Here is a 23,366-nt window from a genome sequence, read left to right on the forward strand (position 1 = left end):
TGAACCAACTCGTGACCCATATATCTTAATTCATCTTGATAGAGAGGTATAATGAAAAAGAAAAGAGATTCACGACCAATCGTACCAAGGAGAAACAATAACTAGTAGTGGTCACAACATGATCAAGAATTATTTAATTTTTTTTTAAATGGAAAGAGAAAAGTCAAAGTTCTTGGCAATATAAATGCACTTCAATAGTGAATTCGATCGAAGAAAGAAATGTCAAACTACTCAAATTAAATAAAAATTATTAAATTAAAAAAGTTGAACTGAAACGAAGAAAAATCTCACATTTTTTGTGATAGTAACAACTACCACCTGCATAGTGTTCAAAAAAGATTGTTCTTGTACTGGATTAGACATTAAGTTTGTTGAATCAAAAGTTTAAACATGATGAGGGCAAGAATAGGGCCTCGTGAGGCTTGACTGGGGCCAAAACCCCTTAAGTGCCATGAACAATTATGGTTTTCATTAAAATTGACTAATTTGTTAATCATGTTGAAACAATGTTATTCTATTAAAAAGTAATTAAAATTAGTTGAATTGAGCTGAAAGCCTAAGACAACATTTGTTGGTTTAAAGCGATACCAAAAGAATAAGATGATATAAAGGATTTTTTTGTTATTATACTTGGTTAGGTGATTAAGATACCTCGATGAATTAGATTATGATAAATGGACAATTCTTAATTTATGTGTAATAACTAAAATAATTCCAAGCAACATCATTTTGATGAAGCCACATATTCATTCATTAATCTTATGAGTATATATAATGCCAAAAAATTAACACAAGAATATATATAACCTTAAAATATAACAAACAAAAGTTATATATATATATATATATATATATTATTGAAGATTGAGTGTCCATTTGGATCGATTTATTTTAAGTGTTTTTAAGTTAAAATAGATTTTACATAATTTTAAAGTGTTTGAGTAAAATTAAGAAATATTTATAAATACTTATTTTATATATTATTTATAATGTAACTTTTTTATATATATATATATATATTTTTTTTTTGAGATTGAGTGTCCATTTGGATCGATTTATTTTAAGTGTTTTTAAGTTAAAATAACTTTTACATAATTTTAAAATGTTTGAGTAAAATTAAAAAATATTTATAAATACTTATTTTAAATCAAAGTATTAAAATAAATCATATACATAAGTTAAAAATTATAATTTATAACTTTTACGAAGCATAAGTCAATCTAAACAGACGGTGAAGAAAAATAAATAAATAAATAAATTTAGATATCCAATTAACTCATTATACTCGTAAGTTGGGACAAAGAAGAAAAAATAAAAGGTAAAACGGAGTAGTTGGCAAATTAGGGAGGTTTATGCCGGAAGCTGCCAGGGTTTAACTAAAGGGAAGTGAAAAGAGTGTAGCTACAATTCATCTGCAAAAGCTCCAAAGCCGGATTCTTTCTCTTGCATGAGCAATAATGGAGGGCGTTAGGCTTCGATTGTCGTTCAATGACCCTGACATTCTCAGCGACCTGCAGAAATCTGAGGGTTTCGTAAAAACTTGGCTTCTTCTCAAACCCCAACAGTACAGAACTGTTTCTGATCTTTCTTCATATCTTCTCCACACTTTTCAGCTCCATGATTCTTGTCCTAATGGCATCCTCCTCTCTGTAACTCTCTTTTCCTCTGCAAGTCCTAGATTTATTAAAATTTGATTTTTTTAAAAAATGTTTTCTTCTGTTCTTGAAAATTTTCTGTTGTTTACTGCTTTAGTTTGCTTCAATTGATGCTTCTAGCTTATTAAGCTATTATCCGATGTTGTGGGTTTTGCTTCTTTGAGCAATGCATTGCAAATGTTAACATATGCATGTGCCCTAAGTTAACGAAATTATCTAAGTATTGTTTCATTCTGGATTTCTTTTCTTCCTGTTGATTGCCCCTTTTGTTTCTTTCAGTTATGTCATCTAGCTTATCATTTTGGGATTCCTTATTGTAAAATGTCTCTGAAACTCACTGCCTATCTCTTTTATACTATCCTTGCATGTGCTTTTAAGTTGAAAAAAGGTTGATTTTTTTTTAATGTTTCTTCCATTCTTGAGTTGTTTACTTCTTTTGTTTGCTTAAGTATGGCCTATAGCTCTTTTTTTTTTTTTCAATCTTGTTGGTGCCTGTAGCTGCTTCCTTCCTTTCTATCTCTGCATGTTCCCGAAAGTTTAAAAAAAGAAGAAAAGATGAAGCTTTTTTGGGTTTTGAGTTTTTTCTTCTGCTGATTGCTGCTTTGTTTGCTTCAACTGTGACCCCTGCCTTAGAGTAGTTTTTGAATTGGGCGTCTTTGATATGGAGGAAATGATTTGACTGGAAAATGCTTTCCTGGATGAAATCATTTGTAGTGCTTGGTTACCTTGAATTGTGGAGAATATTTTCGCAGGAGGAATATTTTTCATAAAATGGTTTTGTTCACTTATTGCAGGAAGTTGTTTTCACTTACAAATATCTTAGTTCTTTCTCCACAGTTACTTGCTTGAACCAAATGGCATTGTTGTCAACTTTTGAGACTTGAAAGTAACACCAAAACCTATTCTTATTCCCAATGTTATGGACAAGGGTATAGTCAAGTAACTCAACCTTAACCAAGCACTAACTTTGTGGAGAATGTCTTCTTCCATGCCAAATGCACCCTGAGTGTTAGTTATTCCCAATGTTATGGATAAGGGTATAGTCAAGTAACTCAACCTTAACCAAGCACTAACTTTATGGAGAATGTCTTCTTCCATGCCAAATGCACCCTGAGTGTTAGTCGATTTTCTTTTCTTAGCACTATGATTCTCATGTTCGCTTGATTGATTTCTATTGTCTCTGTAAGTGTCTCATAATATTTTCTTTGATTTCTGCATGTATCCTAAGTTAAAAATAAACTTCTTTTTGACATTTCCTTCTGTTCTTCAGTTATTTCCTCCTGATTACTGCTTTGTTTGCTTCAACTGTATCTCCTAGCTTATCATTTTTTTAATTCAGTGCTGTGGGTTTCCTCTCTGAGCGCTATGTTCTCTGGTATGCTTGGTTAACTGTGTTGTTAGACTAACTAAAAAGAACATTTTCGCTGTCTTGGTCCTCACTGTCTTGTCTTGTCATCGCATGCAGATGGATGGTTTTGTCTTGCCTCCTTTTGAGTCAACATGTATTTTGGAGGACAAAGATGTAGTCAGGTTTTTGTTTGTTTTTAAATTTGTCTCTCATGGTTTCTCTGTTTCTCATGTAGATTGAATGTTCTAATATGGTTTTTACTTTTAGCGTGAAGAAGAAAAGAGGGCATTTAGCTATCGATGGAAATAATGGACCAAATGTGATTTTAGCTGTCGAAAGAAATAATGGTCCCAATGCAGTTGAAAAACTCCAAATTGTTGAGAAGCAACCTTTAAAGGGTGGACCATTGTTATTGGCAAATGAGGCATTTGATCGTGGTGCTGGATGTTATGAGTCTTGTGACAGCGAAGAGACTGAAGATGAGTCTGAAAAGGAGGAAGAGGCAGAACCAGAGAAAGATACTTCGCACCAGGAAAATGCTTTGGCTGGCAATGCAATTTCCAAAAAAAGAAAAGCATCAGAAATGCTTCCTAGCTCAAAGTAATTCTTGATTTCTCGTTTTGGTGTTTTTGACTTGCCTAGATTTGTGGCTTTAAATGCACCTTGTAAGTATCCTTGATCGTTTTTTTGTAAGTATTATGACTTTTTTAAATCTTTGCTCATCATAGGAAAAAGAAACACTGTTCTGATGTTAAGGCGAAGCTTGATGAGCAGACCAAGAAACAAGAAGATCTTACTAGAAAGAAACAGAAGGTGTCTGATTCAAATAACAAAGATATGGAGAATAATAAAGGAAATGCTGAGAGTAATGAGGACAGTCATATCACACCCAGCACGAAGAAGTATGTCCTTTGGAAGCTATTAGTTCTTTCTATGAATTATTACAGTATATTTTTTGGGTATATGTTCTCTTTTTGCAAACCTTCTTGGTGCATTACTGTTTGGACTGGCTGTGTGGTCATTTCTTGTTTGAGGATCCGTTTCTTTCATAAATATACTAATAGAAAATTGAAGGTATTGACTCTCATAGTTCCATTTCCTGGTACTTTGATTACGTATGCGTTTTCTAGTTTCTTTCTGTATCACTGTGTCGCTCTATTGTACGGATAATATTTTTTTGTGTTTGGAGTTTGGACTTCACTGTTCTATTTAAAAGGAACCAACCCATCTTTCCCTGCCAGGCTTATATGTTTACCAGTGCAGGTTCTGCAGGTGAATTTTTGAATTGTTTTTCTGCTCCATATTATTTCAAATTCTTTGTCCCTAATTCTAACTTTTGGTTGGGGTCGTTTGACAAGGTTAGTATTTATCACACTTAACGGGGTTATCAGAATTATAAAGTACAATGTGAGATCTATGTATAAAATTGTGAAGATTGCTTATCATTTGCTGTGGAGACCTCCACACTTTCGTGAAATGTATACCTTCTCTGTCTCTTGCCTGGTAGAGGCATCTGCAAATGCGAGTTTAGTCTCTTTTTATTCTTGCATGAATGTATTTGATGTCTCCCTTGTTTCAAAGTTTCTCTCTTTTTGTAGAACTCACGCGCTTCAACAAAATGGCGTGGAGAATATAGAGGTGCCCCCCAACTCTGATGCGACTAAAAAAAAGGTTCATCATAGCTGTCTTTTTTCATCCATCTTTTGTTTTTTCCTTCATATACAATTCTTTACATAATCATTCTATTGGTGGAAGGACTTTGGAGAAAATCCTAAATTTTGGTGGATCTATGTCACAAATCTGTGGAAAGCAGTTAGATTAATATTTGAACTTCACTATGCATGAGACACTTAATCAAAAAGGCTAGATATCACAACAATTATCAATAAGGGGCACTTGCTCTTTGTCAAACTCCCATAAGATTGATCAGATTCTATAGTTGCATAACTTATTTCTATTTGCCAGTATGGTTCAACATCTTGAGCGGAATTAAACGTGTTCGAGAGGTAATATTCTCATCTTCACCTAAAGAGATCATGGGTATATTGAGCAGAAGGGGACATACAATAGTTGGTTTATGCAGTTGTAAATCATGGTTTAGAACAAAGGATTCTTAGATTTCTATGAGATGTAAAATATGGAATATGGAAATGGTATCTCAATAAGATGGCTTCACTCTATCATATGATGTATGTTCCCAAGTGGATGACTGAGTGGTTGAGGCCAGGAGTCTCTACCGGAAAATCCAGGTTTTTACCAACTGCAACACTCAGTGTGAATCCATCTCTCCTACCTTGGCCAGGAGGATTACCCAACCCCTATGCTTGTGGGCTGTAGCAGTCTAGCTGGCCGAACATCATCATCAACAACAACACACCCAATGTAATCACACAAGTAGGGTTTGGGGAGGGTGTGTATGCAGCCCCCTACCTGGTGAAGGTAGGGAAGGTGTTTCCTATAGACCCTTGGCTCAAGTAAAGCATCTCAAAAAACAAGTATGTAAAGGAAATAATACAGTAGTGAAGAAGTCATGCGGAAAAACAATGAAGAAGAGAGCAGTAGCAATTTTTTTTTCAAAAAATGCTCCCAGGCACTCTTCCCAAGGTAACCTTCGGAAAGGTCCCTTGCAGATCCTACAGACTTCTTTCTTGGTGGTGTCTGGTCGCCAGAATCTCTCATTCTTCCTCATTTTTCGTCTTCTTTTCCTCTATTCGACTTTGTTGTTTCTTTCAATGGAAAACAAATGCTATAAAAGATTTGGTGAAAATCTTATGACCTTACTGAAGCCATTTCAGAGTCAGAAGTGTCATATGATTGGGTGAGAAGTGCGTGACTTTCATTGAGGAGGCTTACCTTGAGCAAAGGTGCCTTACTTTAGGTCCGCAAAAGACTTGGAGAACCTCAGAGAATATGGGTAAAACTTTTAAGTTTAACAAATATTGAAGGTTCATTTCTGTTATAGCTGTCAAGGGACTTGGTATCTCTGAATTCTGAGGTCATTATTTCAGAGAATAAATTTAATAAAGGGTAGGGGATTCTTGCTAAAATTTTTGAAGATTTTATTAGCATAAAAGCAGGTGCTCAAGGAGCATTTATTATAAGTGGAGATACATACATAAAATTACAGAAGGGGAGGGGAACTTTAAGGAAGCTCTGTAATAAATAAAGGGACCCAAGGAAGATGCTAGTGGATACAGAGATCACTATGACAAAAGTATCTTCTCAAGATGATAATACAGATCTTCTGTGCAGGTGGTTAGTTGGTTGATTCTGTGCTGGGGATGAGATCCCTTCATGCAATGAGGTGAGAAACTAGGCGCAATGGTGTTGGAAGGGAGCCCTGAACATTCAGGTGTATGATATGAATGGGTTCCATTTTATCTTTTGAGTTCAAGTTGAGGAAAGTTGAAAGCTGCTGAAATTGTGTTGATGGATGATTGGAGAAGACAGTCTTCTTTATAACTTGATTGGTGGTATCCGACGAAGGATGCGGTACACTCAAGCACCATAGTTGACTGGTTTTGGAGTAGGAGTTTAGGTTTTCCTTTACATCGTTGGAACAAGAAGGTGATGAAGGAGATAGGAGACACGTGTGGGGTTGGCTGGAAAATGAGGAGGAGACAGAGCTAAAATTTATCTTCAATGAGCGCATATCAGGGTACGAGGTCCAGCAGGTAAAAATACCTCACAGTATCGACATAGCCGATGGGAATCTGATATATACACAACCAATCTGGTGCGCAAAGCCACTTATGTTCAGATATGTATCGGAGAAGGAGGGTGACAGAGAGGGAGTTGGGGCTGGCATGAGAGACGATGTTGTAACTCTAGGAGAGCTGCTGCCGGATCCTTGAGAACGAAGCAACAAAGGGGAAAGGGGTTAAGCTCTTTTGTCCATTAGCTAAAGAACTGATGGACATAACAGAGGGGCTTAATATAAGTTGGCACATGCTCTCATGGGAATTTGAATGTTGTAGGTTCACAAATGGAACCTACTATGGATTTTTACAAAGGGAAGAGTGGGTTTTGTGGTTCCTTGGGTGATCCGGCAATCCGGCAATCCGGCTAGATTACCCCGGTCAAAACAAATAAAGAAATGGGCCTAGTAAAGTTGGTCCTGATCTGGGTTTGAACTCTTCTTTGAAGAGATTAACCCCAGAGCCTCTTATCGAGTCTATTCATCAACCCGGGACTTGGAGCCGATGTACTTGACGATCAGCGGAAAATCTAGAAGTTTGCATGAGGATGGAGACTTAAATCTCTGAGGAATTAAATCCAAAATGTTCAAAGTAGTCTAAGCAGAGTGGTCAAGCACGACCAAATGCTGAAACTGATTGAAGAAATTGAAGCAACAGCTCACGTTGAGGGGGAAGATACATGTGGAGTAGATATCACAGGACAACTGGGATACTGTATCTAGCTTTCTTTGCTCAAATTGATGATACATCCCGTGAAGAGGAAGTGCAGGAAAAGGCTAGTTTATGGGTTCATGTAAATGTCATCAAGCTCAATCAATAAACTGTTGGGGGCATCTTTCAAGGGCTGTGTGAAAGAGGGATGGGGTTGGAGGGGTTTAAGGACTAGGAGAGCATGGTGGATCTCATTTTCAATTTATTTTCACTAGGTCCATCCAATAGATTAGAACTTACTTTTTTGCTAAATCAATTAAAAAACATTTTTCTGAAATGTCAATTGTTTAAGCATTACAATTCTTTTGAAAGAACTCTTGGATGTGGAAGTTCTGGATTGCCGACATGATGTCTGTTTTTGTAATATCCCAGCAAGGAGTGCAGAAACTCATGTTGAAACCATATGGCCTGGAGCTTTGTTAGTGGAATATAACTTGATTACATCCAGAGCCTCCTGTTCCTCAAAAGGCCCCTGAAGCCATTCCCTTTCCTGCTCAGTGGCTTCAGAAATCACTCCTCTGTGTGAAATTGAAACCAGGCCTCCGGGTTTCAGCCTCTGTTTCTGTATGAATCTGGTTGTAGAACCTGATTATTTCATCTTTGATATCTCTAGTCTCCACTAAATTCTCCTTCAACCACTAGGTGGTCAATATAGTTGTTTCTCTTATTAACATTTGGAGATCTTTGACAGAATTTTGTAGTTTTGTTAATCTGGATCTTTGCCTTCGATGTACTTCATCATATATAGCCACTTCATCAAGTTCTGTTGAGAGTTTAGCTTTTAAAGCCACTTTTTAGATTTTGTTATCGTTGTGCATTGTCAATCACTGTCATTTGATTGATAATGTTGTTCTTTTTCATTGTCAAGTTCCCCGTAATAATCAGATTCCATTCTTTTAGTTTGATCTTCAGAGCCTTAAACTTACTTGCTAGAATGTGGTCTGGTCTACCTTAAGGTTCGAAGGGATCTCACCAGTATGTAACCTGCTCTCTGAAACCATCCACTCTTAGCCACCGGCTTTCAAATTTAAAATAAGACTTAGTATTGTCCCAATTCCCGCATCTCAAGGATATAGGCCAGTGAGCTGTGATGACCTTAGGAAGAATTGTATATTGGATATTTCTATATTCTATCTTAGATTGCTGAGTCCTGACTTCCTTCCCATGCCCAAGTGAATTGCCTACCATTGAGAGGAGGGCCTATCAGCTCCATTTCCTCCATGGAATTTGAGAAATCTGGCTTACTTTTGGAACGTGAGTGGCATTCTTCTCTTCAGAGGTGAATCTGGTTTTGTTGAAATCTCCACAAGCTACCAATAGTCACCACATTCCCTGGCTGCTCCAATTTCCTTCCATAAATCGAGTCTTTTTCTTCTAGAGTTTGGAGCATAAACTCCAGTTAAACACCATGAGAGGTGCCACTGCTTTGAAGCTACATGTTAACGAGTGAATACCAGTGCATATGAGCTCTCTTTTCCCAATTCTGCTATCCCACATGATTAAAATCCCCCCTCTTGTGCGGTTGTGCCACTTGCCTGTAGATATTCAAAATGTATCCTTCTGTTTCCTCAAATTTTCTTTTGGTGAAATGAAATCCCAAGAGGCTGGTAGGTAAAGGAACCCGAGGCAACACGACAAGTGTCTTCTGATGAAATAGTTATGAAGATTCCAAGTGGCGGTTCATGCTGTATGGAGATGGTCAGTCAGTAAAATATATGGGATTGAAGGATCTTGGTGCTTAAAAATGGTGTCCTCCACTTAGGGCGTAAGTGTATGTAAGTGAATCAGGATCCTTTGGCCCTTTTTTGTAAATAATCATCAGATCGGAAATGGCCTGAATACCTCTTTCTGAAATAATAGCTGGATACAACACCAGAATGCAACTGTAGCCATGGTGTGAAGTCAAATGGATGGAACCTAACTTTTAGAAAATTTCACAATGATTGGGAAATCAGGAAGCCATTTAATTTCTTTAAAATGCTGGAGAATTTTAAGGGCACTTCTCTGCAAGCATACCAGTTAATCTGGAGAAGAATAGCAAAGGTATTTGCACTGTAAAAGTCCTCTCATGCAGACCTAGACAGCAGCTAGATTGTTGGCACTGGAAGCACATTTGGAAGTTGAAGATACCCTAGAAGGTAGTATGTTTTTGTTTGCTAGCGGTAACAGATGTTCAGACCCAAATAACCTAAAGTAGAAGGGTTGCAATTTGCTCTCGATTTTTTTTGTGTGAGAAATAAGATGAAACCAACAATCATCTGTTTTAGGCTTTTAGCACTGCCTAGTCACTGACATTATATGGAAACTATTCATGAGTATGAAATGTTTGAAAATGGACTATGCCTAGAACAACTGGGCAAATACTAACCAGTTGGAATGATCCTTGGGAGTATGGCAAAGCAGAAGAGCTAGTGGAGTCTAATGTGAAGATGCATTTGATGGACCATCTGGAGGGAGAGAAACAAGATGTTCTGTAGACATTGTCAGCACTGAGCAGAAGATTAAGATGAATTGTATTTTGAAATTTCACTTTTTGTGTAAAGAAGGTTTCTCAGATGTAGTTTCTATTTTAGACATCTTGGGATCCTTGTAATGGGGTACTAGACCTTTTTGTAAATGTTTTCCTACTTTTACTCTCCCTTTGTGCTAATCATTTATGATGTTGTTACCTTAATTATCTTGGTGGCATTGTGTATTAAAAAACTATATAGCATTGTGAAGCTAGTACAATAGTGTTTTTTTGGCTAGCTGGATGTTGTTTGTGGTTTAATTTGCTTTATTTTGTGTATTAGTATAGACGCACTGTACGCTGATAACTTTACCTTCATGTATCCAAAATAAACATAAAATCATGGCGATTGCATTTCTCAAATTTACTTTTAAGATCTGATTAATTGTCTTCAAGTACTTAAAATGTCAATTCTTTGTCAGGGCCCCAGTAGAAGTGCCAAGAGAAAATCTGCTAAAAGGCGATGGTTGCGAGAGATGGCCAAAATTAAGGAGAAGAATGCAGATGCTGAATCGGAAGGGCTGGTAAGTGATCTAATGGTGCAAATATGTCAAATATTACTGCCATACAATGTAACTATTGCTGGGTAAATTTTTCAGCGGAACTGGAAAGAAATGCAGGCTAAAGCTGGAAAGGGAGAGCCTAGCTGCCAACCAAAGGGGCGATTGAATGACGGGGCTAATGGTCACGTGAGTAGTAATGTATATTGATAAAACATACATTCCTGTTACTTCTGCGTCATGTACTGGAAACTTGACTCAACAAACTTTGCAGCGAAATGGGAAGCAGCAGATAACTAAAACTAAAAAAGAAGAGGTAACTGGCCAACCAAAGGGACTTGTGAGTGATCAATCATAAACAAACTATTTATCTGCTATATACTTCTGTTTCTGTTGACAATACATGAGTATGTAGCTGCATAGGAAGCAATTCCATAGTGAAGATAAGAATGGAGATACAAACGAAGAAAAGCAAGCAGAAGAGAAAAGCAAATCATGTGGACAATCATGTCAAAATAGTGACTCAGAAGATGAAGTTGTTCCAGTTGAAATAAGGCCTGGGCATATTCGCTTTGAACCTGTTGGAAAAGGTCTTGTACCCCTCTTTGTTTAGACTACATGGTCTTCCAATACAGACATATTTATATTAACCTGTAACTCTCTCCCACTTCAGTAACTATTATGCAATCCTGTATTTTATCAAATGATTCAAATTATAAGCTGATTCAAGTTAAAGTGGGTCAAAATTTTGGTGCTTGTCACTGGCATTAATCTTTGTTCTGTCCGCCAAGGGAATCGGTATAAGATGCTCAAATTCGGTGCGGCATATGACTGGTGCAGTGGGGTTTGATTTAATATAACTTGTAGTTCCTTATCAGTTATTGATTTTCCTTGTTTGCTTCCTCTCCTCTTTTTTGCAGGTGATGGGATTCACGATTGTGTATTATTATTCCTTGCCTGCTCTAGAAAATGAATCTGATTCTCTTTTTTTCCTCTATGAAAAATGACTCTGATTCAATGTTGTCAGTCTTGTATCTTTTTTAATTTTATGGAAAAGAGCTAACATATGGATATATCTTCTGGATGTTGCAGAACAAGTTTCAAAGCAGAGTCAAGAAGAAATGGTACGTTTTGCTCAAGTTGTTCTATAATGCTCTTTTTCTTGATTGCTTCTTGAATGTTGTATCTCTATTCTGAAAGAAGAGTTTTAAATCTTGAAATCCAAGTTTTTGAGCATACCATTTGTAAAGAATATCTTGTGCAGAATCCCAATGGGTCAAGCCATAATAATTTAACCTTGTATTGCTTAAAGGCTTAATGGAAGGTTACATGAAAGATAAAGCGGGAGAAAATGGGAGGATTACACATAATTTTTCGATGATGAACATTACCAGAAAATGAGATTGTGCTACAAAACTAAGTCATGCATATATATTTTCTAGAAGCTTGCATAATGCTATTAATCGTATTGGTTTTTTCCACATTTCAGATGTTGGATAACAAATGCTATATGTTGTATTATACTAACAGATTGGAGAAAGGATAATAATCTGTCATTCCTATTTTCATCCATTTGAATATTTGTGTTTCATCTGTTGCAATCGTTATAATGTTTCTATTGTATTTCATTGTTGGTGTATTTTTTAGAATTGCTTCACTAATTGTCATTGCATAGACATGTTTGTCCTCTACAAAGTGGCCACTGTTTGCTGTATAGGTATTTAATTATCTTCAGTAGGATGCTTGGTCCTCCCTTTTCCCCTTTTTCTTCGATTAGATAATTCGTTTCTGTACTGAAATCATACAAAAATGTTAAAAGTATTCCTTCTAGATGTGATGGTGCAAAAACCAGCAAATTGGTTTCCTTTGGTAAAAGTTATTTGACACATTTTCTGCTGAAAAATGCATCATCTTTGATTAGCATAATGACATAGGTTACAGTGTGTCAGACATGACTAGTGATAGGCATGTTTCATGAAATGAAATATATGTGTTTCTTAATGGGATAACTTTTCTCTTCTTGCGTAATAAATTTCCAAGTTACATGCAGGAAAGTTTCAAGTGGAATGGTATGATGAGCAAGAAAAAGGGACAGAAATGGGGCCAAGAGAAAGTTTCATTTCCCCAAAAGACTGATTCTCTAGGTTCAAACAAAGAATATCCTGATATGATGAGTCGTGAGAGACAGAAATGGATCCAAGAGAAAGACTCATTTTCCCAAAAGAATGATTCCCTTAGTTCAAACAAAGAACATCCTGAGATAATGAATCGTAAAAGACAGAAATGGGGCCAAGAGAATATTTCATTTGCCCAAAAGAATGATTCTCCAGGTTCAAGCAAAGAACATCCTGATATGATGAACCGTGAGAGACAGAAATGGAGCCAAGAGAAAAACTTGTTTTACCAAAAGAATGATTCTCTCGGTTCAAACAAAGAACATCCCGAGATAATGAATCGTAATAGACAGAACTGGGGCGAAGAGAATGTTTCATTTTCCCAAAAGAATGATTCTCTAGATTCAAACAAAAAACATCCTGAGATGTTGAATGGTGAAAAGGAGCCTCATTTCAATGGATCAATTGACTTCAATACGCTTCCTTTTCTTTCTGGCCAGCCCAAGGTTTGTTCTTGTTTTTTAATGCATCTGTAGCCTTCAGTATCTGTTGCACTGATATCTGCTGTTAACTTTAGACTAATGAGACTCACACAAAGCAGCTGACAATCTACACTACCCAAAACTCCGGACATTGGGTGGTTGATGTATTGATTTGGGTGACCACAATTTTGTATTTAGAAAAACTGTTTTTTAATTTGGCAGGAAGGTCTTGTGATTGCATATCGGCTGCTTGAGTTATCATCAACCTGGACCCCTGAAGTTTCCTCCTATCGGGTATAAGTTGTCTCCATCATATCATGTACTTCTGATTGATGTACATCATGATTGTGAATTTGGTGTTCTGCTGTAGGTTGGGAAAATATCATCGTATAATTCTGAAGCAAATAGAGTTTTGCTGATGCCAGTAGCTGAATTTCCAGTCATTTGTACTGAGGATGAGTCTTCAAAGCAACCAGATAGCTCTATTTATAATGAAGACGGATCTTTGGAGGTACTTCAGTAAAATTGACTCACTCTTATGCGTGGTGATCTATATTTATGCATATTTCGTGTGAATTTATGTTGCCATCCTCTAGGATGCAGAGTCCATAGGTTTAATGCATGTGACTGTTCTCAATACAAACCACGCCTTTTTGCAGATAGAATTTTCAGCGCTTCTTGAAGTTCGTCTGATGAATAGTACTCCAGATCAAGGAGTACATGAAGGGGTTATTGAGGGTTCTGCTGCCAATGAGTCCACTCCAGTGCTTGGAAGCAGTAAAAAGAAAAATGAAACTCCAGTTCCTGGTAATTTTTGTTGTTTTCCCATGCATGCTTAAGGAATGGGATTGTTAAAGCTGGGAGATGTAAACATGAAAATCTTGGTACTATTCATTTTCTTTCGTGACCTTACATTTTACTATTACAGGAGCTGGAGAAGTAAGCAATGGAAAACAAACACGATCTACCCCTTCAGGTGTGAACTAATCTTTTACGGATTCTTGAGATGAGTAGTGATTTTTGGAATCCATTATAGTGTCTAATTTCATAGCTAGATCCTGACTATGCACACCAATGATCAATTTGAATTACAGAAAATGGCGGAGTAAACCTGTGGGAGCAATTCAGTGATACTCTAAAGTCCAAGAAGGCAGAATTAGCTCAGGAAAGTAATTGGGATAAGGCAAGTACTGGAAAGAGCCCTTGGTCATATCGACCCATGAGAGGCACTGCGCTAGGCCCTACAATGGCCTTCCTTAGATCCCAAAAGAAAATATAAGATGAAGTTGCAGTTGCATATTTTGTTCATATTATCGTATATTAACCCGTTTCATTCTCTTTAAGTTTTGCAAAATTCTCACTAACGAGAGAATTAACTATGTTTTAACTTCTCGATCATGAAATTACCCAGGAAGGTTTGCAGTGTATAATTGGAGTTGTTGATGCACCCCTTTATGTACTGTTTCTTAAATTTTGGTTGCTTATTAGTGTAAAGAAATTAAAGGATATGAAAAGCTCTATATCTGCATTCCAGTAAAACTCTGGGATCCTGTTAAATTTTTGGAATGAAATATAAGTGTCGGATGTACCTTTATTTATAATTTTGGAGACCTCTTAGGTTTGGCCTCATTTCACTTACCTAGCTTACGATATTACACTTACCTCCCTCTGTTTGATGTTTTTACTTCATTACAATACTAATGTAGATAATATTTGACTAATTTGTCTCGTTGATTCATTTAATTATTTTTGCAAGCTTACAGTGTTCATTACATTGATTATTTATGCTTCAATTAAAAAATAATTCCAAGATTGTAATTAATCTTCTTCTTCACTCTTCAGCCCCACTTCCTCTTCATCCTGAATCCTCCATCTTTCCTACACATATTTACTCTCTTTAAATCCTAAGAAACATGCTACATACAAAATTGAAAATAGTAGTGTTTACAATACTATATACTCCACAAGTGAAGTCCGAGAAGAATTATGTATATCAGATTTTATCTCTACCTTCGCTGGTATATCCCAGAAACATGACACTGTAACAAAACCTAATAATCAAAATCTATTTCTTCAATTTCTGTGGGTTGTCACAATGCACTCAAGAATTAGTAATCCAATCAATTTTTTGGAATAAACCCATTTTTATTTCTTCCAACATGCAACATGTAGTGTGGTATAGTATTTTTCTTTGGTGGATAACTTCAAATATTCTTATTTTTTCATACTCTATTCAAAGTTCTACTAGGCAAAAAGCCAGTTGATATCTTTGTTATCCATGCACGTTCATATTCCAATATTGAAGAAGCTGTGGAGCCAAAGAAGCCCCAATCTACATTGAACAATTTATGATAGAAAACACTTGAGAGAATTTGGGTATGTAACAATGCTAAATGTCCCAATGCAGGGACTATTACATTACACCTTTTGTTACTGAATGTTGTTGGATGGTATAGATAGGGAAAAGGGACCAGTATACTTATTTTTCAACAAGAGTAGTATATATACTTATCAACTCCTCCTATACAGCAACTTCTTCCCTGTACATGTCCTTCGACGAGAGAAATCTAATCCTCTCTTTGTATCATTCAACATCACACAAGCAGAAACCTTGGACTTTTACTGCTTGGGATGCTCACTAACCAAAGATCCTTGCCAGAAGGACTAAAGCAAGGATTTTGCATACCTCAGATGGTATCCGCGGCAGTTTTATCAAAACCTACTTGATCCCAACATCTAATGCCTTGTCAAATGAGAAACGCGGCAGATGCTTAAGAAGCTGCTCAGGTTCCTCACCTTCTTTCACTATCTGCATTCAAGTTAAATAACAATTAGTTCTAATTAATGATTTGTGAAAAATGACAATAGATCAATGTCCACTTGATAAACTTAACGTAGGACGATTGCATCTATGAGTAAGTAACAACGAACACATAAGGAAATCCTGTTTCGTTTATAATTAAAATGAGGCAGAATAAGTACCTGAACTAGAGAGCTATTGGCCAGGCCCTTCTGAATAATAAAACCGCGTCCAACTTTCTCCCAATGGACATGATTATCTTCACACATGGAATCATTGTTGATCACTTGATCTAAACTTTCCTTCCATTGCACATCACGCCCAATCCAGATGTACAAACTACTGGAACTATTTTCATCTAAACTCAAGTCAGGAATGACTATGATATAAACGGACCTTGAATCGAAAACCACAGAAGACAAGCCTAATTTATGCATAGAAGGCCACTGGTAAAGACCTAAATCAGTTGTTTCTGCAACTCGGATGGGAATGCCAATTGGACGGTCATTGAAACTGCCAGATACATCATCTACAGGTTGAACTCCATTTTGGAGTTGATTGTCAGTAATCGAATTCTCAGCATCTAACATTAGCGCCTCTTTACTAGTATCAACAAAATCTCCGTCATTAAGGCTGTCACACTCAACACACTTCATTGTATCATCTTCAAAATTAGGAAGAGAAAATGATGATGTTCTCACCAATTTCACTGAAATTTGAGCGGAATCATCATTGGAACGTAACATCATCATAGGAGGAGGATGACTGCCTCTACGCTCTGCTAGTGAAGGGGAAGTTTCTCTGTACTGTAAACAACTGTTTGCCCGTCTAAGAGCACGACTGGTTGGAAATGCTTCCTCTGCTGCTGGAAAGGGTGATCCTTTACAAAGTAAAGATGAACTTACTCTGAAGAAATCATTCTTCACAAAATTAGGATCCTCATGTTCAAATCTCGTGGGTGAAGGCTGTGCAGATAGGTATGCCAAGTCAGACCAATTGGAAGAGGAGGGAGAAAAGGTGAAAGAACTGGAGTAATCTGAGGTTGAAGGTGAGAGTGACGGGGATGTGGCATTAGACTTTGGTTTACTAACAAGAAAACAAGAGAGAGAATCAAGTGAGCTGAATGAAGGAGATGGCGACACAGGCTCTGTATCAAGACCAGGGTTTTCCACATCTCTACAAGGATCCTTTGTCCAACTTGGACTACTGGTTGCATAAGAAGAGAAAGAATCTGGTGATCCACACTGAGGACTTGAAGGTGATGAAGGCAAAGCAGGAGAGAGTTCTTTAATGGTGTCTATCTTATCAAGTACAGGACTTGTTATGCCAGTATGACTGTATAACTTGGAAGCTGTGATAAATTCTTTCATTATTCCACTGGAAAACTTCCGTCTCAATCTACTCCATCCATTCTGTCTTGCGGGAAGACATGTCTCAGATTCAGTACCTGACAATGGAAAAGGTGGAACAACACCACCGGCGAGTGCTTTGCAGAAAATTTCAAAATCAAGATCATATTCATTCTTTTGACCAATACACTGGCTGATATTATCAGTAATTAAGTCATTTTCAGCTAATAAACTGGCTTCCACCTTGTTCTTTTCTTTGCCACAACCACCAGAAAAGAAGCTTTCCTGACTAATCGCACTCCAAAAATCAGAAGGCTCTTTGCCTTCATTGATAATTAAGACAGGACCTTGGGCCTTTTCATAGCGGATTACCTGAAAGGCTGCAGCCCTGGCATTATCTGACATTACCGAGGTACAATGCTTCCCTATCCACACGTATATAACAGAAGGAATAAGAACAAGGAAGGCTCCACGAGAATCGAGTCCTTCAGCTCCTGGCTCACTCAACATCTTTGGCACCAAATGAAGGGGATCATACGGGGAGTGAGGTGCCATCCTATACATCCTTAGCACAGAAGTAGGACTTACAGGTAGAGCATGGACTCGTTTCTGGCACTGTAACAGTTGGCATGCAAAACCCATATTCGGGTTTGTCACTCCTCTTGCAGCTTTGACATGCTGGAATGCATCTTCAAAGCTCATCCCCTCTTTCCACATAAGATATGCAATCACCAAGGAGGCTGATCGGGACACCCCCTGGAAGCAGTGTACAAAGACACTCCCACCTTGTTCATGAACATCTTCAAAGTAATCAAAGACATCATAAAGAATACTTGTGATGTCCTCAGTGGGGCTATCCTGCAGCCAAAGTGTCTTGTATACAAGGTCATCCTTAAAGTATTCAGGACAACTAAACCCTACACAGTTTAAGACATGAGTGATTCCGTTCTCACGGAGAATGTCTCTATTCTTTGCCACAGTGTCACTTCCTAAATAGATGTGATCCACAATCTTAGAACACTCCTTGTTGAAGAAAGCAAGCTTATCTTTCTTGAATTCAAATTCTCGCGGAGCCTGCTTAGTATCTGAACCTTCATGAGTGCTGAATGATCCAAGCCTTACACCAGGAGTAGAGGGATTAGGCCATACACCAAGATCATCTGATCCAGCCCTAGGCCACTCCTCAGCAGTTGGTCTAGTAATGGAAAGAGGCTGAAGGGGTGGCAAACAAGCCCGTGCTTTGCTGTTCCATTGTGGTTTGGCACTGGACTTGGTAGGTGACCTGTCGGACCACGAAATAGACCGTGCATATGTTTTCCGATTCCCACCAGCTGGTACCCTATCCTTCTCATCTACCTCCAACATTTCTAAACTTCAAAGTAACCAATCACAGCCATATATAGGGTGTGTATGTTCAAGAAAGGCTCAATTTGGGATATGCTGACCATAGGGTCAAGACATGAACAAATTCAATAACAATCCAGATGACCTATACCTATAAGAAACACATCAAATACTGAAGTTGAGGTGAAGAAGATCAAATTTTTATCTAGAATTCAAGAAACCCACACGAGAAGCATTCCAGGAAAAGTAAGAAGAACCTTATAAATGCCTCTTTTGGTGTCTACTCAAAGTTTAAACAAGAAAGAACCAATAGTGAACTTTGAGGTGAAAAAGATCAAATCTTTATCTTGAATTCAACAAACTCACATAAGCAACAACCTTAAAATGCTTATTTTGGTGTCTACTCAAAGTTGAAACAAAGAAATGACCAAAAGTGAACTTTGAGGTCAAAAAAAAAAAAAAAAACTTTTCATCTAGAATTGAAATGAAATTTCCCTTTGTAGCTGTTCAAAGTTGAATCAAACAACACAAAGTTTCAAACTTTATGACATTTCCTCACCTAAAACCCTTGAACACACTTGTCTAATTTCAACACGTTTAAGAACAAATCAAACACAAAGAAGACTTGGTAAACGTCCTGAAACAACGGCTATTATGGAGGGGGACAGAAATTCAACGTAAAATAAAATTAATAAAAAAAACTCCATTCAAATATTCAAGCTATTGAATTACATAAAATATTACTAATTAATAGAAATTAAAAAAAAAAACAGTAGTTATAAGAAACTCACTGGAAAGGCAGACATTTGATTCTTGAAAAAAAAAATCCAGAAAATTACTGCAAAAAAATTATAAAAAAATAAAATGATATGATTATATGAAAAAAAAAAAAAAGAAGGAGAAAAAAGGTGAGAAAAATAAATGTAGAATTTTACCAATTCAAAGCTTGTTTTGATGAATGCATAGAGAGAGAGAGAAACGAAGAAAACGAAAGATGAGAGAATTGAGAGTCGGAGTCGCAGGTAAGCGAAACAAAAAGTGAATATGACAGGGTGGCACTTTATAAACTCAAAATAGAATTGGTCAAACTGCCACGTCATCATTTCATTATTTTTCCTAACATGAAAATTTTGTTTAATTATTTCTTTTTTATAACATGGAAATCCGACGTTGCTATTCTTTTAGTATGCACGTGATAAAATTTTCGATCCTATAAAATAACTCACAAATTATAAAGGAGAGGTAATCTGGACTAGGCAAGTCCAGCGCGATGAACTCGACCCAGAAAACAAACCTCTTACTGTCGTTGGCAAGAGATTTCGAACTTGAAATCTCCAACATGGAAGTCCCAAGCCCAAATTACTTCGTCTATCCCAAAAGGTAAAAATATTATTTAATTATAATTTTCTTTTATTGACTTGATATAAATCCTGAGAATAATAAAAGTAATATTCTACAGTGCTCTTCTTTTAAATATATAAAATTTAATAGTTTGAAAAATGTATTAGTCTTTTATATAATAGCAAGGCCAAAATAAATTAAAATAAATAAATTATCTCTTAATTTTTTTAATTGAACAAATATAATTGGACATATATTTTATTATAGTGAAGAAATAAAGATGAACAAAATGAATATTTAGAACGGATCAATGTTATCTCTCATGATATTTTTAATTTTATGAAAATGCTTTTATAAGAATATTTTTTTAATCTTAAAATACCTTCTAACTATCGATTTAAAATATATATTTTTTCCAATAATTGTTTCAAACAAGACAAAATGGGTCAATATTCTACTTATTCATTTTTGGGTAGGGTTGGGTGGGTGGGTTGGTGGGGGGGGGGGGTAGGGCGTTATTAATTGTCACTTGAAATAGTCAAACTACTATCATAATACATCTCCAATATAAATTTTTGTTCAAATTTGCACAATTAAGAGCATTTGTCTTGTGTACCTTAGATGGAGGGCAAATATTTGCATAGTTTAAGTGCAAAATTGATTATTCTTAATTTGAAGAATGATTAGGAAAAAATATATGTTATTTTTTAATCTATTTTACTGGTTAGTATTGCATTATTTTTTAGCCAAAATGAAGGGTGAAACTATCCCATTTTGAATTGTTTAAAGGTGTATTTAATTCTTTTTCCTTTTATAAATTTATAGCCTCTTGGCCAAAATTATTGTTGTTATTACTTTTTTTTTTAAAATTGAGCTGTTTGACTGAATTTTTAGAAGAAAAATTAGTGTTTTTGAGTAAAAGCGAAGTTGATTTTGAGAAGAAGAAAGTAGAATATATATATATATATATATATATATATATAAAACTCACTTTCTAAAAATTTGATCAAATACAAACTATTATTCAGTTATGTTTTTCAAATTAATTAGTTAAATATAAATTATTTTTTAATCAAAAATACCTTTTTGGCCAAACAAAACTATTACTTAATAAAGTTAGTTGTGGTTTAAAAACATACTATGAAGGGACTACTAATTGAGGGATTCTATAATGAAAGAATTATAATATAAAAATTATTTTTGAATATTTGGTTCATTATACTTAAATGGCCTAAATATGAAAGGATATAAAATATATTTTTATTAATTTTGTAAAATTGAGAGGGTATTCATGATGTATTTGATACAGAGGCACATGATATTTTTTTTTAATTTACTTATTTGTTATTTCAATAACCATCGATGAAGATATAATGCAATGGATAAGGGTGCTTCTCTCTTAATTAGAGATCTTCGATACGGACTCTAGATATAAAAAAATCATTAATAGAAAATGCTTACTTTCATAAATGAATTCTATAGGCTATACGATGCGACTCTAACTATAATCGAACTTCAATACAAGTATTGAACGCGGACTAAAAATCAATCAATAAATAAATTATTCCATGCTATTAGGTATAAAAACAATACATAAAATGATATATTAAAATGCATGAATTATCTGTGCAAGATTCAAAATATAACATAAATAAAGGTTAAAGTTATATCAAGTTTTATATCATGATACTGTTAGCTAATATCACATCCCTTAGTTGACAAAAAAAGGAAAAATGTTTTAAAAAATCGTGTTTATTTGCACAAAAATAATAATTCATCAATATATGTGTTTTGAATCCAAACTTTTGCTATTTGATTTTTCACTTTAATTATGCGAGATTCGAGAAAAGTGGTTTGTATGCAATTTTATTCTTACTTTATAAAGATACAGATGTTTTCGATGACTTATCGACTAAAGTAAACCATATCAAATCAAGTATAAAAAATATTACAATAATAATAATAATAATAAAAACATGCTAGAGCTTAAGGAGAAGAACACTAAAAAACTTCCAAACTGAAGTAAATGAAACAACAAGTAATAAAATAAAAAAATTAGATAGTCGTAACTCGTAAGTAAAACTAGACTATACTCATATACCTACTAACCTCCTATCTAATTTTCATGTTTTATGCCTATTTATCTAGGATCATATCCTCGATAAGCTAAAAATGTGTCATATCTTTTTTAATCACCTTTCTCCAATATGTCTTTTCATACCTATTATAGTCAACTCTCACACTTCTTCATTGGGTGCGTCTATACATCTCTCTTTACATGCACTAATCATTTGAATCTGGTTTTTCTCATATTGTCCATCACAAAGGCTACTTTCATTTTGTATTAAATATATTTATTTTTAATCCTATATTAGTATGTCCACATATTCATCTCAACATCTCATTTTTGTTGCTTTCGAGTAAATGTGTCAATTCTTAGCCAGCCAACACTCCGCCCCATAACATGATTGGCCTCACATCCACTTTATAAATCATACCATGTTTTGGTGATACATTATCACACAAGAAATCAAATTTGACTTGATCCACCACGCTCTAATATATATGATATATGTAACATTATTGTCAATCTCATTTTCCCTTAAACTATTGACTCAATATACTTAAAACTTTGGTTTTTGGAGATGACTTGGTTATCAATTCTCACTCCCCCATCTTCTACATGAGTAATGATATTAAACTTACACTCCAAGTATTCTATTTTAGTCTCACTCAATCCGAACCCTTTATACTCTCAAGTTTGTTGTTCAAATCCCTAGCCTAGTATTAACTGTGACACATATATCGTCTCAATACTATGCCATATACAAATAACATACATCATGACACGCCTCTCATTGAATATACCTCATGAATACTTCCATCGCCAAAGCAAAATATTGAACTAAGAGTTAATTCGTGGTACAATCCCATCTCGACCAAAAAGTGTTTTGAATCTCCTCCTATTAGACCCACTCAAGATATAACTCTCTCATACATGTCTTTAATTGTCCAATTACAAACTACATGTACATCTCTAGCCTCTAAACATCTCTATATACCTCTATAAAAATTAGGTACATTGTATATCTTTTATTAAATCAATAAGTCCTTTTTTCATCCCTAATCCATTAATCTCCTCACGAAGTACCAATCCTATTTATTTTAATTGAAGTGTTCGTATTTTTTACTATGTGTTGGTAGTTTTTGTCTGAGAACTATTTCAATAGAAAGGGATTAAAATTCATGAAAAAGGAATAATAAGAAAAACAACCACAAGACAAAATGAAGAAATTAAAGAAAAAGTGTATAGACAAGAAAAAAAAGAACTCTTTCGTCATTTTTACTTGTCATATTTTGACTTGACATATTCATTAAATAAGAAAATGACTAATATAAGTATTTTATCAAATTATTCCTATTAAATAATATTTAATATTAAGTCTTGAAAAATGGTTTGAAAAAAGAGTATTTAATGCTTTATGATAAACATGATTAATTATTATTATCTTTTC

The 23,366-nt window shown here is 35.4% G+C and overlaps 2 protein-coding genes across 6 annotated transcripts; one reads left to right on the plus strand and one right to left on the minus strand.

The window, feature by feature from the left end:
- The first annotated feature begins 1,265 nt into the window (after positions 1-1,265).
- On the plus strand, positions 1,266-14,618 carry LOC101246716 (coilin). 4 transcript variants are annotated; one of them, XM_010322641.4, is made up of 16 exons: positions 1,266-1,649; positions 3,121-3,185; positions 3,271-3,603; positions 3,732-3,905; positions 4,602-4,674; positions 10,344-10,445; positions 10,521-10,622; positions 10,696-10,761; positions 10,837-11,011; positions 11,514-11,545; positions 12,472-13,041; positions 13,240-13,311; positions 13,388-13,528; positions 13,677-13,824; positions 13,946-13,993; positions 14,112-14,618. In XM_010322641.4, the coding sequence occupies exons 1-16, from the start codon at positions 1,458-1,460 to the stop codon at positions 14,294-14,296; spliced, it is 2,478 nt and encodes an 825-aa protein (XP_010320943.2). In that variant the 5' UTR covers positions 1,266-1,457; the 3' UTR covers positions 14,297-14,618. The 4 variants fall into 4 exon arrangements, with proteins under 4 accessions (XP_010320943.2, XP_010320945.2, XP_010320944.2 ...); XM_010322643.2 differs by having other exon boundaries at positions 10,696-10,737; XM_010322642.4 differs by having other exon boundaries at positions 10,521-10,610.
- A 698-nt stretch (positions 14,619-15,316) lies between these two features.
- LOC101247018 (protein-tyrosine-phosphatase MKP1-like) lies at positions 15,317-19,631 on the minus strand. 2 transcript variants are annotated; one of them, XM_004239098.5, is made up of 4 exons: positions 19,446-19,631; positions 19,302-19,348; positions 16,000-18,661; positions 15,317-15,826 (listed from the first exon to the last, which is right to left on the minus strand). In XM_004239098.5, the coding sequence occupies exons 3-4, from the start codon at positions 18,529-18,531 to the stop codon at positions 15,737-15,739; spliced, it is 2,622 nt and encodes an 873-aa protein (XP_004239146.2). In that variant the 5' UTR covers positions 18,532-18,661; positions 19,302-19,348; positions 19,446-19,631; the 3' UTR covers positions 15,317-15,736. The 2 variants fall into 2 exon arrangements, with proteins under 2 accessions (XP_004239146.2, XP_069153678.1); XM_069297577.1 differs by lacking the exons at positions 19,302-19,348; positions 19,446-19,631 and having other exon boundaries at positions 16,000-19,254.
- Between the last annotated feature and the right edge of the window lie 3,735 nt (positions 19,632-23,366).

Source organism: Solanum lycopersicum, chromosome 5 (genome assembly GCF_036512215.1).
Source record: "Solanum lycopersicum chromosome 5, SLM_r2.1".
NCBI classification, from domain to species: Eukaryota; Viridiplantae; Streptophyta; class Magnoliopsida; order Solanales; family Solanaceae; genus Solanum; species Solanum lycopersicum.

Excerpts from the sequence above, each read along its gene's own strand:
- LOC101246716 (XM_010322641.4), top strand. The coding sequence starts at position 1,458 with ATGGAGGGCGTTAGGCTTCGATTGTCGTTCAATGACCCTGACATTCTC. Across the intron at positions 1,650-3,120 it reads CTAATGGCATCCTCCTCTCT|ATGGATGGTTTTGTCTTGCC; the intron begins GTAACTCTCTTT and ends CATCGCATGCAG. Across the intron at positions 10,446-10,520 it reads ATGCTGAATCGGAAGGGCTG|CGGAACTGGAAAGAAATGCA; the intron begins GTAAGTGATCTA and ends TAAATTTTTCAG.
- LOC101247018 (XM_004239098.5), bottom strand. The coding sequence starts at position 18,531 with ATGTTGGAGGTAGATGAGAAGGATAGGGTACCAGCTGGTGGGAATCGG. Across the intron at positions 15,827-15,999 it reads CCAATAGCTCTCTAGTTCAG|ATAGTGAAAGAAGGTGAGGA; the intron begins GTACTTATTCTG and ends ACTTGAATGCAG.